We start from the raw sequence: 14,906 nt of genomic DNA, 5'->3' as shown, positions 1-14,906 counted from the left end.
AGAAAATGTTCTGCAGGCACTTCGATATCCCGTGTGCTGCTGTCCTTGGTGCTGAACAACCTACACTGAAGGTGACCAGACATTGTATATTATTAGACATCAGTAATACGATTGCCATAGTTGTCTGTCTGATGTACTTTGACACAAAATGTTTCCTCATACTGTCGGTGTGGGCTCAAACAGAAAACATTTTCCTTGCTCCTCTAACATCATGATGGTAAACACGGCGGGTTAACGGGGCCAAACTCTTCAGAGGTCCAATGTTTGCTTTGGGTTGTTTTTCCACCCCAGAGATCGATAGACTCTAGACAGACTGTCCTAGTTACATCGACGTTGTCCTGATGACAAGCTCCAGCAGCCGATGTGTTTTATAAGCAGGACAATATCATTTTAACAACACACAAACTTACCCACAATTAGTATTAATTTTCCACGTGTGTTGTAGAACCCAGTGAATTGACAGCCGTTTGTGCGCGGGTCAAATAATTCATGAAATGTCAAGTCTGAGATGGTCTCCTATCAACTCTTTTTGTCCCCCACTGTGTTCACCTGTGTGTTAAGGTCAGTGAATGAATTCAGTTTACAGACTGACGCATTAAAAACAAGTGAACCATTTTCTATTGTTGGTAAATATGTAAATACGTAAATAAATTTGATTTAATTAAAAAAATATTATATTAATATTGAAGTTAACTGTAGATTATTAATTATTAATCTCTGAGTATTGGAGAAGGGGTATTAAATAAGCGTATGCTTCTTCCTACTCCTTTTCGGACATGTTAAGTAAATAGTGTTTTTTGTCTTGTTTAGTTTTTTTGTTTTTTGTTGTTATAACTATTTCTTTTTTCACATGTTCGAAATAAAGCTTTCATTCATTCATTCAACCACCGTGGGACCGGTAGCGGTCACGGTGAGTTCACAGTTCTTCCACCGAGTATCACTGTTTCCCCGCCAGCTAGACAGGAGAACATGGGTTTAATCATTATCACAGCCAATGATTGACCCATTGTGCATTAAAGCAAACAACCAGAGTTGGACGACTTTTCCATGGATCGATCACCGAAAGGCCATCCAACCCTACGAGCCGTGCTTTAATTCCATTAATTCGCAGAGGAAGTCAATACGTTAGATTTGACACTGGCTTTGGTGCGACTGTGAATTCCTTGTATCCTCCCCGACCTCTCTAAACGAAGGTGCGCCCGTTTTTGCTCCGGTTCGGGGACAGCAGCACTATGAGGCTGGCGGAGGTTCTGCTGCCGCTCGTGCTTGCGCTGGCTACTGTGTTTGCTGCAGAGGGTGAGTTTTCACTAAGTCATCTACTGCTCTCAAATCTTACTTTAATTTGAGTTATTGATATAATTTTTCTGGAGTTTTTTTTTTGGTCCAGTTTGTGTGCCACACATTTGGATATGGGTCATTTATTTGGATGATGTTTGAAAATGGCATCTTACCCAAAACAATACCTTACCCAAAACAATACCTACCCTCCTAAATTTCGTTGTTTGGTACCTGTACTGTAGCAATGACAATAAAGTCCATTCATTCATTCATTCATTCATTCATTCATTCATTCATTCATTCATTCATTGGTCCTGCATAGGCTACTGATATAAGCTCTTAGGAAATGATAATGTCTGTAGCCTAATGTCTTCTATATGTCAGACAGCATGAGGAACAAACACTTACTAAGTCTGCTTTAGCCTCCTCGTGGAGGACAGGCCTCTGCCAAGAAGGTGCATAACTGCATCCACGATCTCTGTCACTACAAACACAGCTCCAACTATCCCCCCTCAATCACTACACTGTTGTATCTAAAAATGACATCTGTGTATCATGCTGAACGTTACTAAAAAACTGACCACAGTTTTGACCGTCCTGCAGAGTCCTGCGTCGGTCGCTGTAACAACTTCAACTCCCTGACGAAATGCCAGTGTGACTCCATGTGCACGTACTATGGCAGCTGCTGTGTGGACTTCAACACTGCCTGTCCAAGGAAAAGTTAGTAATATGTTCTGACTGTAATTAATGTCATGTCTTGAAACAGGCCACTGTTAAAGGCTACTCTATTTGTCTCCCCTGCATGCAAGATAAGAAGATGTTATTTGACGCAAGTTACATAAAACAATACAGTGGAGAGAGTGTTACACTTGCAAAAGTAATAGATATTTAATGTGTTTTAATGTTGTACCCTCAGTTGCTCGTGGGGATACATTCCATGACTTAGATACTGACACTGTGGCCACGACCATTGCATCGCCACTATTGGTTGAACCAATGAACACGACCATTGCCCCAACCTACCCCACTCTACCCCCGACCACCACCACCCACGCCCCCACACGCCCCCCAGACCCAGACGCTGTCCCCTGTAGCGGGCGGAGCTTTGATGCTTTCATGCAGCTCAAGAACGGATCCATCTTTGCATTTAGAGGTGAGTAGAACCAGGGAATTACATTTTATTTATATTATATTGAAGTGAAACAGGCCAGGGGGGATCTATTAGGGGTCTGGTCATCCCTCACCCTGTTCAGAAACAGATACAGCCATATACTCCTCTAAACACTTGTGTAGATCTAAAAGGATTGGATAAGTTTTAGCAAGATGGTAGGAGGTTTCACCCTACGAATGGCTGGGTGGAATTGCAACACTGCTGACACATATCCAATGCTCTGAGATCTACACAAATGTCTAAGGAGTAGGGGCTAGGGGCCGTTTCTGGACAGGGTCCTTCTGTGTGTAATTCTTGTTGATTGGTCCACATGTTGTCTGTGTTTGGTCTTTCGTGACGTTAGAATTATAAGGTTCTATCTCCGTTTAGGGTCGTTCAGAGATATTGAGCGTCAAAGTTTTTACATTCCATTATGTTTTGTGAGATGGAACCTTTGTATTTTATTAATTACTAACTCAAAAATGTCAACATTTTTAAAATAACACCACACAGGCATTAATAAACACCTAATGGATCAGATTATGTAAAAAACTCAATTTTGACAAAAATGGAGATAGAACCTTATAATTTTAACGTCACGCTTTACGACCTCGTATTCTGTCTCAAAGGTGATTATTTCTTTGAGATTGATGAGAGGGCAGTTGTCCCCGGTTACCCCAAGCTGATCAAGGATGTGTGGGGAATGTCTGGTCCCATCGATGCAGCGTTCACACGCAACAACTGCCAGGGCAAGTCCTACATCTTCAAGGTATCACCTGGCACCACACACAACAGTTCACACAACAGTTGAGTTGACATGCCTCAAATGTAATAGAAACTCAAGCCAAGTCCATATTCCATACCATCTACCATCTATTATATTATGATATTAAGTAGTAATTGCAATTAATGAATGTAAGTGGAAAAAGAGTCCCACAAATAGTAATACATTTATCTAGAAGTATTATTGTGTAATATTTTCTATTGTTTAGAATATTATTTGATTAGTCTGGTTTAATTAGTTTTATTTTATTTCAATGAGCTTTTTCTCTTTCTCTTTAAATGTCTATAGATGTTTAGTAGCACATTCTAATCTTTGTAATGAAAAAGCACTATACAAATAAAGGTATTACTATTAATTATTATTATATTACTAAGCTTGGCCAATACAATAGTATAATACTGGGTTATACCCTCTCAGGGGAATAAGTACTGGCGCTATGAGGATGATGTTCTGGAAGACGACTACCCTCGGGACATCGCTGTGGGCTTCGAGAAGATGCCGGACGACTTTGATGCAGCTTTTGCCATACCATCACCAGGTCACCACGGCAAAGAGAAGGTCTACTTTTTCAAAGGTTAGTGTGTGTGCATTGTCTTTGCCTACACTGACATGTAGGTAAACTGTCAGTTTGGTGGACTGATTGTACACATGATATGAAGTACAGTGTTGTTGAAAGCAGGCCATGGTAGAACATCATGTTCATATAAGTACAGTGTACTATCCTGTTACGGCTGAAAGTGTCCCAAGAAACCAAAAGGGACTAAACCAAAGTGCTGCTCAAAAAGCCGTATACATAACGCAACATAACGCCATAACATAAGAAATTGGACAGAGTCACTGAAATGGCATATAAAAGGGTAATATTTTTAATAGTAAGCCCTCCTACCTACACACAACACACAGAACAACACATCCACTAATAAGGGTAAACAAAACAGGCATCTCCCACTACCTTAAGTATCCAGTCTTTGGCAGGGCGGAACAGGAAAACAAAAGAAGAAACCAATACTCACCTGCCAAGTAACAACCAATACTCACCTGCCAAGTAACAACCAATACTCACCTGCCAAGTAACAACCAATACTCACCTGCCAAGTAACAACCAATACTCACCTGCCAAGCAAAAATCAATACTTCACAGGGAGAAAACTAACAAACTAAAACCCATTACAACAAAGTCAATGGAAGTCCAACTACAGTAAATACCGGTACAAATGGTAGGCATTGTTGAGAGGACAACCAACATCCACACCATCTGTAGTCCATTTGAAGGGTTTGGAGGACATCAGCCACAGGTGCATCTCATGAGCCAGGGAGGGGAGAGGGCATCAGATGATCTTCTGGGCCGAGTTGACGACCCTCTGGAGCGCTTTCCGCTCTGCGGCTGTGCCGCGACCACTAGCAAACCATTAGCAGCAGGTGCAGCACATCCATGGCCCCGCCTCCTCAGGCACACCACCTCAATAGAGCAAATTGGGCCGGGGCCTAACAATGTTCTAATGTGTTCTAAATGTGTCTCTCCTCAGGGGACCAGTATTACCAGTATGAGTTCAAGCACCAGCCAACACATGAGGAGTGTGTGCGCATGTCAAAGTCTTCCCCCTCTGTGCTCTTCACACGCTACACCAACCTGTACTGTGACAACACCTGGGAGGACCTCTTCACACACTTATTCCAAGGCTGTAAGACACCTCTGTGTGTGTGTGTGTGTGTGTGTGTGTGTGTGTGTGTGTGAGTGTGTGTGTGTGTGCGTGCGTGCGTGCGTGCGTGCGTGCGTGCGTGCGTGCGTGCGTGCGTGTGTGTGTGTGTGCGTGTGAGTGAGTGTGTCTCAATGTCTCTAACTTCCTGCCACTCTCTGTAGTGGATCACAAAAAGGGTCCGCGATTCATCAGTAAGGACTGGGTGGGCATCAAATCCCCTGTGGATGCTGTCATGGCGGGTCGCATCTACATCAACCCCATAGCCACACCCTCACCTCCTCCTCCAGCAACCAGGAGACGGTCCAATCGGAGGAGGAAGCAGAACAGAAAGCGAGGCCGGAAAGGCAGAAAGAGCCGCTCCCTGTTTTTTGAGGATTTTTTGGACGATGCACTCTACGACTGGTAGATCCTCCTATTATTAACAGTGGCCAGGGTAGCCATCTGAGAATGACATGGGCTCAGAACACCAGACCTGGGGACGGTTGCATGAAGATAGACCCAGTCTTAGACTTAGATCTCACTTTAATAAAGATAGACCCAGTCTTAGACTTAGATCTCACTTTAATAAAGATAGGCCCAGTCTTAGACTTAGATCTCACTTTAATAAAGATAGGCCCAGTCTTAGACTTAGATCTCACTTTAATAAAGATAGGCCCAGTCTTAGACTTAGATCTCACTTTAATAAAGATAGGCCCAGTCTTAGACTTAGATCTCACTTTAATAAAGATAGGCCCAGTCTTAGACTTAGATCTCACTTTAATAAAGATAGACCCAGTCTTAGACTTAGATCTCACTTTAATAAAGATAGACCCAGTCTTAGACTTAGATCTCACTTTAGATAGACCCAGTCTTAGACTTAGATCTCACTTTAATAAAGATAGACCCAGTCTTAGACTTAGATCTCACTTTAGATAGACCCAGTCTTAGACTTAGATCTCACTTTAATAAAGATAGACCCAGTCTTAGACTTAGATCTCACTTTAATAAAGATAGACCCAGTCTTAGACTTAGATCTCACTTTAATAAAGATAGACCCAGTTAGACTTAGATCTCACTTTAGTAAAGACAGACCCAGTCTTAGACTTAGATCTCACTTTAATAAAGATAGACCCAGTCTTAGACTTAGATCTCACTTTAATAAAGATAGACCCAGTCTTAGACTTAGATCTCACTTTAATAAAGATAGACCCAGTCTTAGACTTAGATCTCACTTTAATAAAGATAGACCCAGTCTTAGACTTAGATCTCACTTTAATAAAGATAGACCCAGTCTTAGACTTAGATCTCACTTTAAGTCAGTCTTGCTATAGACTCTAAAATGTTCCTGTTGCATAAAGCTAGCCTATGAGTGACTAAGGTAAGAGTGACTTAGATAGCCTGTCACGCAATGCATTCTAGGTCAAATAAGACACTTGACAGAAGAAAAAAAACATGGCGGCCGAAACAGCTACACCTAGCTACTACATTTTCTTCTGCTGAAAACGTATGTATTGGAGAAATATAATGTGGATAAAAGTGTACTGCTTAGCCGTGTTAACCAGTGAAGTAGTTTACCGCGCTGGAGTTACAGTGTTAGCTAGTTACTAGCCCTGACTCGTTCCTATAGCAACAGAGCTCTTAAAATCAAGCTTAGCCAGGGGGGAAGGTGGCTAACTTTCTAACCTCAAAATAAGTCAGTCTTAATTAGACTGGTCTAACCTGAGAATATAAGACTAGTTGAAGGCTTAGACCAGTCTTAATCTATGTTTATGCAACTGGCCCCAGACCTGGTATTAGAGAGCTTACAGAGTGGCCGGCTCTTGTTCCAGACAGTCCTGCTCTAACACATCTGATTCACCTCATCAATATGGTTTTAATGGTTGAATCATAGCATTATGGGAAGCATTATGTAACTCTCGGTTAGATGTTAATCAGTGTAGTAGTGTTCTGACTGATTCATTCAGTGTGGGTTACAGGTCGGGGATGATAGGGGAGATGTTGATGCTGACATGCGTGTTTGTGTATTTGTGTGGATGGAAGGTTAGTCGACGGGGACTATGACTACACAGAACCTGAATACAGCGACTACGTCACCACCACACAGGACAAGACAGTCCCTGTGCAGAACGTCTACATCTTCAAGAAAGGTAAGGCCTCTATACACAACTCAACACTACACCGAACATCACTAGCTCACTAGAGTACACACCCTCTCAAATGTAGAGGGGGTAGGCAATGACTGTATACCAATACACAGCAACACTGCAGGAGGGAAGATGTTTCAAAGCATGGGAGAGTGCAAGAGCATGACAATTTCAATGCAGTACAGTATTGACTGACTCAGGATTGACTCAGGAAAATCAAGGACCCCAATTGAAATAAGCCAGTGGCTTTCTTGGGTTTTTATCCTCTTAGTTTGACCTTGTATGTAATATGTACTTTCATGTACCTACTTCTGCAAACATTCTAATAAAGTTTTCAATCAAAAAAAAAGGAGATATTGAATCGTTTGGTGATGGCAGCTCAGCTGAGATGGTTTCTACTTGAATAATCTGTATGTATGTTTTCTGTCATCAGATAAATACTACAGGGTAGATCTCGCAACCAAACGCATTGACTTTGCCAACCCTCCCTACCCACGATCCATTGCCAAATACTGGCTGGGCTGCAAACACCCCACGTCATTGGAAGAGAAGAGATAGACAGACAGTAGCAGTCGATGGCAGAGACGAGATAGAAGACACAGAACAAGCTGACGGCAGAGAGTGACGATTATTATCAAGTCAAATAAGCTGTCAAATGTCAACCATGATGGGGGTGAAAGCAAAGTGATTAACACAATAGTTAATTCTAGCAAATATGTATTGTTTTACTTAACGTAGTTAAGTACCAACCTCTAGCTGTAAACCACAGTCTGCTCTGTGTTTAGGTGGCTGAATATGTGCAGTTGTTGCATGAGAAAATAAAAAAAGTTGAATCACTTTCTGTCTTTCTGTGTTCTCCTCCCTTTTCTCTTTGGGCTCTCTGAACGACGAGGAGTAAGACAACGCAGACACGATCACGCACACTTTTTTTCCCCTAGTTTATTTTTTCTCGTTTTTTTACACACCCGGCTCAGCTCTCTCCATCTTTCTCTGGTTGTTGTTCCAATTCACTTAGATGTGCTTCCTTTCCTTGTCTCCTATTTCCTCATCTCATGTTTCCTGACCACTGATCTGAACGGGATGGGTAGGTGAAAAAATAAGTGGAGGTCAGACGACAGGGATGTTGATCGCCTCTATCTCAGATGGATTTTTTGACTGGCCTCCTGAATGGTAACGGTTATGCTGAAATGCTTAGAAATGACTCTGAAGAGCTACTCTAACAGACATACACACAAACAAACACATGCATACACACACACACACACACCTACACACACACACACACCCCTCACACACACACACACACACACACACACCCCTCACACACACACAGGCACACCTACACACACACACACACACACACACACACACACACACACACACACAAATACAAACATGCCCTGACCTCTCCTCCTGTCTCTGTCGGAGCATTGGCTGTGTGTGTGTCTCTGGCTGTGGGATGTTGGGGAGGGTGGGGCTACAGGAGTCAGACTTCTGAGCCTTCTGAGCTCGGGCCTCCCGCAGGTTCTGGTACCGCTCAGCATAGCCGTCACAGTCTGCCTGCCCCCTGATCACACACATGCACACGCACACGCACGTGAACACACCCAGATGCCCACACACATACACACACACACACACACACACACACACACACACACAGAACTAACCAATAACTCACTTCTTCCTGCGGGGTGGAGGACCTCCAGGGGCAGGGGCAGGGTATCTGTGTTGTGGCCCAGTCTGGGTGCTCTCTGCTGGGCCTCGGCCACATCTGTGTGAGCTTGCATCCTGGAGGGGAGGCAGCACCACCTACACACAATATGGGAGGGGCACAGTTGTGTTTAAAAGAAGACAGACATAAGTGTGTGTGTGTGTGTGTGTGTGTGTGTGTGTGTGTGTGTGTGTGCGTGTGTGTGCGCGTGTGTGTGTGTGTGTGTGCTTGCGTAAAGATGCTCAAGGCTTTCCACATCAGATGCCTCCAGTGCATTTTGGGGATAGCCTGGCATGACTGAGTACCCCCCCCCCCCACTGACATGCTGGCTAAAAAACAAGCTGCCCAAGTAGAGAGGCTCCAGCATAACCCAACCAACTCTGCTGGCTCGGCTACGTGTGACCAGAATGCCGAAGGAGTGCTCGCCTCGAAAGATTGTGTACAGCCTAGCTACACCTATAGGCCAGCGCTCTGCAAACATCCCCGAAAAGGTGTAACGTCCTCAACTCAACAAAACTGGAGGAGACTGTCGCCGATTTCTCCATCTGGCGTCAGCTCTGCAAGCGAGGGCTGCAGAGATTTGAGAAACTACTAGCTCTACTAGAACTGAAAGCGGCAAGTAACAGGCACTTAACGTTACATGTTTCAAGCCTGATCTATCCATGATAGTGCTGCATTTTGACATCATTCTTATCGCATTTCCCCCCGTTGAGCTGTATAGCGACACTTATTACAGTGAAGTGCTCTTATGACACGTAACTCCTCCTACTGTCGCCGCTCGTTCCTGGTCTGTTGTGTATAGTGCAGAAGGTATCCTACCCGAACCTATATGGAACTTTTCAAATGCTGAGCCGAGCCGAACCGGGCCCGGGTCGGCTCGGTAGAGGAAAAGCGCCAAAAGACAGGAACACCTCACAATGACTAACACCTCACAGGAGGCATGCGGACAGAAATGCACCACTACCACCGACACAGAGCAGTTTGTCATAGTGGCTCAGTAGGTAGAGCATAGCGTTGGGTTCGATTCCCGCTGGGACCGCACACTGAAAGATGTATGCACTTACTACAATGTACGTGGCTATGAATAAAAGTGTCAACTAAATGGCATATACACCTGTATATATATATATATATATATATATATATATATATATATATATATATATATATATATATATATATATATATATAATAGACAGTGTGCCTCAAGAATTGACTCCACAGTCATACCAAAACTCACCAATAGAGGCAGGAAGTGGAAGGCATCATCAGATATGATGGAACACCATAAGCAAGCAGCATGTGTGCAACTGTTTTCCAGACTCACTTGCGTTCTCATCGGCTGACGTGGCCCAGTCCTTTCTGGGTAGTGTGGAGTCTCATAATTGTCGTCTGCCTCCTCCTCTGCTGTTATCCCATATCCCCGGCCCGGCCGCTGACCACAACGCTGACCCTGGGGTCGTGCAACATAACAAATGATAAACATGTTGGGACTAAAAGCATAGTAGTTCATAATGTGGCAAATACCAGGAAAATCCATACACCATGTCAGGAGACATGGCTTGTTAGGTGTGTTAGTTAGACTCACATTCAAGCCACTGTCTGAGGAACAGCCAGAGCAGTAGAGGACGTGGTGGTGCCCTGGGTAAACCATGGATGGATCCTACCAAACAACGACACCATCAGACACCCAAATAAATGAAAGGTAAGGTTAGAACGTATGCACTCACGGCAAGCCTAGAGTAGGAAGGGTACCGGAAGGGTACCGCCAAAATGCAGTTTCTCCTAGGGAAGGATTAGTTCTGAAGCCCTAGATGGGATATGTATGTGACCTCAGTAAACAATGGACACACACTGGTTATGAAGTGTCTACTCACAGGAATGTTAGAATGTCTGCAGGGGAAAGGTACGGAACGGTGGTAACCTCCTCCACTGGCACCTTGCATGGAGAGACCAGAGTTACTGCTGTCAGTGTGGGGGGAGATCTCCCTTCCAAGAAGAAGAGGAGGAGGAGAGATAAGAAAGAATGATTAGACACAGGTTGTGAGCAGTGGAATGAATCCCCTTCCAGAACTTTCCCCTTGGTGAACTTGTCAACCTCCGTGTTGTTGCTGTTCTGTTCTGTCTGTAGTGTGGCTCTACCTCTCCAGATCCTCTAGTTTGCGCAGCAGGCGGTTGTTCTCCTGAGAGAGTTGCGCCCTCTGCTGGTTAAAAGACTCCTGGCTGTCCAGCAGAGCCATCTTATCTCGCCTGAAGAGAGACACAACCACGTGTTTAATCTCACTTACACAGAGCTTTACATGTCACAACAGGCGACACCTTTTACGACATTTAGTTCAGCTAAAACCTCAGTTCTCGACTCACTAGTATGTCACTCTGTGTTGACTGACTGTAACTTGTCATTCTGTGTTCTAGACTCACTGCAGTTTGTCGTTCTGTGTTCTAGACTCACTGCAGCTTGTCGTTCTCTCTCATGAGCTCCTGTAGAATACTCCTCAGGCTGGTCTCTGGGCAGAAGGAGCCTGTATAAGCCTCATCCACCTCCTCCGCCTGCTGTGGAGAACTGTGGCCACCCTCCTCATCAGGAAAGTAGTGTTGCTTGAGGAACAAGTTCTCTTTACGCAGCCGACTGATCTCTCTCTGTAGACTGACTACTAGCTTCTCCCGCAGGTCCTGGTCATATAAATAGAATGGATAGTAAATAGTATGGATCCGTGTGTGTGTGTGTGTGTGTGTGTGTGTGTGTGTGTCTGTGAGTGTGTGTGTGTGTGTGTGTCTGTATGTATGTATGTATGTATGTATCTCTCTTACCCGCTTAGCCATTGGTCTGTTTTTGATCTTCCTGGCTCTGCTGGAGTAGCGAAGTGTGTTCAGGGTCTCTTGGAGATTCCTCATGGTGGGAGACACACACGCAATCTGGGAAACACACACACACATACACACAATGGTATAAAGATACATATATTGCCATTAAAATGACTCAATACAAGATATACTCAAACACACATGGACAACACAGACACACACTTTATTGAGAATACTTGGTTATACCATAAGAGTGATGCCAGACCCTCCCAGCGAATCAGAGAGCAGCTTGGTCAGTTTGCTGTCCCGATACGGAATGTGGCCAGCCCTCTTCTTAGGATCCACCAAGGACGATATACACTTCCCTGTGAGGATACACCCAGATATATATAGTATAATTATTTTTTTATGAGTGGAGCAGTCCCACTCATATTTTTCATTTTATTGGACAGATACAGTGAAGACAGACAGGAAAGTAAGGAGAGAGGGCATGTCAGCAGGGCATGGGCTGGATTCGAACCCATGCCGACATGGACATATGTGTCCACTGTAGACCACGGTGCTAGACCACTGGACCACCCCAGGGCACTAGATAGTATAAATTGACTGACTGCTCTTGCCATGGTGTCATTGTGTGGTTGGTCAACTATGAACTTACCCAGAGTGAGCAGACTGCGGTTGATGTTGCCCGTCTCCTCCAGCAGCTCTTCAGTCAAATCTCCCTCCCTCACCCTCTCACTGCCAGCCAGGTCTACTACACACAGCTTCCCTTGGGTGGACACACCCTGAAAGGGGGGAGAGAGAAGGGGGTGAGAAGGGTGAGAAGAGAGAGAGAGAGAGAGGGAAAGGCGGAAAATGTAGTCTTTAGTCTCTTACTTTGATGTAGACGGTGAGAATGGAGTGACTGCGGCTGGAGTGTTCGTTTTGGGAGTGAGACGAGTTCTGTCTGTTCTGCATTCCTGCGAGAGAGAGAGAGACAGAGACAGAGACAGAGACAGAGAGTGAGAGAGAGAGAGAGACAGTGACAGAGAGTGAGAGAGAGAGAGAGAGAGAGAGAGAGAGAGAGACAGAGACAGAGACATATAGAGACAGAGAGACAGTAAGAGGCAGAAAGACAGACAGAAACACAGGTATGGTTTAAAGGACAGAATAATTGAGAGTGGGGAAGCATGGCACAGACACAGAGGAAGACCGTTAGAGAACAACGTAGCCATGGTCCCACCTACCTTCTCCCAGGAGCCTCATGAAGCCGTCCAGGTTGTGGAACTCCACCATAGACAGGTTCTCCACGTAGAACCCGTGGGTTCGGATCCCACGGACCGCCAACGTGGACGTCAGCCAGGGATTCAGCAGGTCACGCACCTGTCATGGAAGAGTACAAGCCTGAACTATGCAGTGTGTGCTGTTGTGTGTGAGAATGTGTCTTAATGTGGTGGTGTGGTTTCAGTGTGGTTATGTGTAAATAGGTTGCATGCATGTTTGTATAGGCTGGCCTACCTGTTCGTTGTATATTTCCAGGTAAGAGGCACAGAGGTAGAACTCCTCCCCTGAGCAGCTCACCTGCTCCAGCAGGTAGGACAGAGAGCGCTGCATCAGACCTGGTAGCATGGCGTCATGAGAGCCCTCCAGGAACTGGGGCAACATGTAGGGGAAGGAAGGAAGGAGGGAAGGAAGGAAGGAAGGAAGGAAGGAAGGAAGGAAGGAAGGAAGGAGGGAAGGAAGGAAGGAAGGAGGGAAGGAAGGAAGGAGGGAAGGAAGGAAGGAAGGAAGGGAGGGAGGGAGGGAAGGAAGGAAGGAGGGAAGGAAGGAAGGAAGGAAGGTAGGAGGGAAGGAAGGAAGGAAGGAGGGAAGGAAGGAAGGAAGGAAGGTAGGAGGGAAGGAAGGAAGGAAGGTAGGAGGGAAGGAAGGAAGGAAGGAAGGAGGGAAGGAAGGAAGGAAGGAAGGAGGGAAGGAAGGAAGGAAGGAAGGAAGGAGGGAAGGAGGGAAGGAAGGAAGGAAGGAGGGAAGGAAGGAAGGAAGGAAGGAAGGAAGGAAGGAGGGAAGGAAGGAAGGAAGGAAGGAGGGAAGGAAGGAAGGAAGGAAGGAGGGAAGGAAGGAAGGAAGGAAGGAGGGAAGGAAGGAAGGAAGGAAGGAAGGAGGGAAGGAGGGAAGGAAGGAAGGAACGAAGGAAGGAAGGAAGGAGGGAAGGAAGGAAGGAGGGAAGGAAGGAAGGAAGGAAGGAAGGAGGGAAGGAGGGAAGGAAGGAAGGAAGGAGGGAAGGAAGGAAGGAAGGAAGGAAGGAGGGAAGGAGGGAAGGAAGGAAGGAACGAAGGAAGGAAGGAAGGAAGGAAGGAGGGAAGGAAGGAAGGAGGGAAGGAAGGAAGGAAGGAAGGAAGGAGGGAAGGAGGGAAGGAAGGAAGGAACGAAGGAAGGAAGGAAGGAGGGAAGGAAGGAAGGATGGAAGGAGGGAAGGAAGGAAGGAAGGAAGGAAGGAAGGAGGGAAGGAAGGAAGGAAGGAAGGAAGGAGGGAAGGAAGGAAGGAAGGAAGGAGGCAAGGAAGGAAGGAAGGAAGGAGGGAAGGAGGGAAGGAAGGAAGGAAGGAAGGAGGGAAGGAAGGAAGGAAGGAGGGAAGGAAGGAAGGAGGGAAGGAAGGAAGGAAGGTAGGAGGGAAGGAAGGAAGGAGGGAAGGAAGGAAGGAAGGAAGGAGGGAAGGAAAGAAGGAAGGAAGGAAGGAAGGAGGGAAGGAAGGAAGGAGGGAAGGAAGGAAGGAAGGAAGGAAGGAAGGAGGGAAGGAAGGAAGGAAGGAAGGAAGGTAGGAGGGAAGGAAGGAAGGAAGGAAGGAGGGAAGGAAGGAAGGAGGGAAGGAAGGAAGGAAGGAAGGAAGGAGGGAAGGAAGGAAAGAAGGAAGGAAGGAAGGAAGGAAGGAGGGAAGGAAGGAAGGAAGGAGGGAAGGAAGGAAAGAAGGAAGGAAGGAAGGAAGGAAGGAGGGAAGGAAGGAAGGAGGGAAGGAAGGAAGAAAGGAAGGAAGGAAGGAGGGAAGGAAGGAAAGAAGGAAGGAAGAAAGGAAGGAAGGAAGGAAGGAAGGAAGGAGGGAAGGAAGGAAAGAAGGAAGGAAGGAAGGAAGGAGGGAAGGAAGGAAGGAGGGAAGGAAGGAAAGAAGGAAGGAAGGAAGGAAGGAGGGAAGGAAGGAAGGAGGGAAGGAAGGAAGGAAGGAAGGAAGGAAGGGAGGAAGGGAGGGAGGGAGGGAAGGTAGGAGGGAAGGAAGGAAGGAAGGTAGGAGGGAAGGAAGGAAGGAAGGAGGGAAGGAAGGAAGGTAGGAGGGAAGGAAGGAAGGAGGGAAGGAAGGAAGGAAGGAGGGAAGGAAGGAAGGAAG

General features: G+C 45.8%; 1 protein-coding gene across 1 annotated transcript; it reads left to right on the top strand.

Annotated features, from left to right (window-relative positions):
* The first annotated feature begins 1,076 nt into the window (after positions 1 to 1,076).
* vtnb (vitronectin b) lies at positions 1,077 to 7,872 on the top strand. Its single transcript, XM_080549831.1, has 9 exons — positions 1,077 to 1,296; positions 1,882 to 1,998; positions 2,195 to 2,431; positions 3,058 to 3,197; positions 3,630 to 3,786; positions 4,739 to 4,894; positions 5,074 to 5,314; positions 6,932 to 7,038; positions 7,469 to 7,872. The coding sequence occupies exons 1-9, from the start codon at positions 1,233 to 1,235 to the stop codon at positions 7,591 to 7,593; spliced, it is 1,344 nt and encodes a 447-aa protein (XP_080405957.1). The 5' UTR covers positions 1,077 to 1,232; the 3' UTR covers positions 7,594 to 7,872.
* Positions 7,873 to 14,906: the final 7,034 nt, after the last annotated feature.

The sequence above is a fragment of the Nansenia antarctica genome (genome assembly GCF_963989245.1).
Source record: "Nansenia antarctica genome assembly, chromosome: 20".
In the NCBI taxonomy this organism is placed as follows: domain Eukaryota; kingdom Metazoa; phylum Chordata; class Actinopteri; order Argentiniformes; family Microstomatidae; genus Nansenia; species Nansenia antarctica.
The sequence above is the reverse complement of the archived record's forward strand: the minus strand, read 5'-3'. Positions and strand labels throughout refer to the sequence as shown.

What these genes read in the sequence shown, in the direction of transcription:
- vtnb (XM_080549831.1), top strand. Translation starts at nt 1,233, where the DNA reads ATGAGGCTGGCGGAGGTTCTGCTGCCGCTCGTGCTTGCGCTGGCTACT. An exon ending in GAAGGTCTACTTTTTCAAAG is followed by an intron (nt 3,787 to 4,738) that starts GTTAGTGTGTGT and finishes GTCTCTCCTCAG; the next exon opens with GGGACCAGTATTACCAGTAT. An exon ending in CACACACTTATTCCAAGGCT is followed by an intron (nt 4,895 to 5,073) that starts GTAAGACACCTC and finishes CACTCTCTGTAG; the next exon opens with TGGATCACAAAAAGGGTCCG.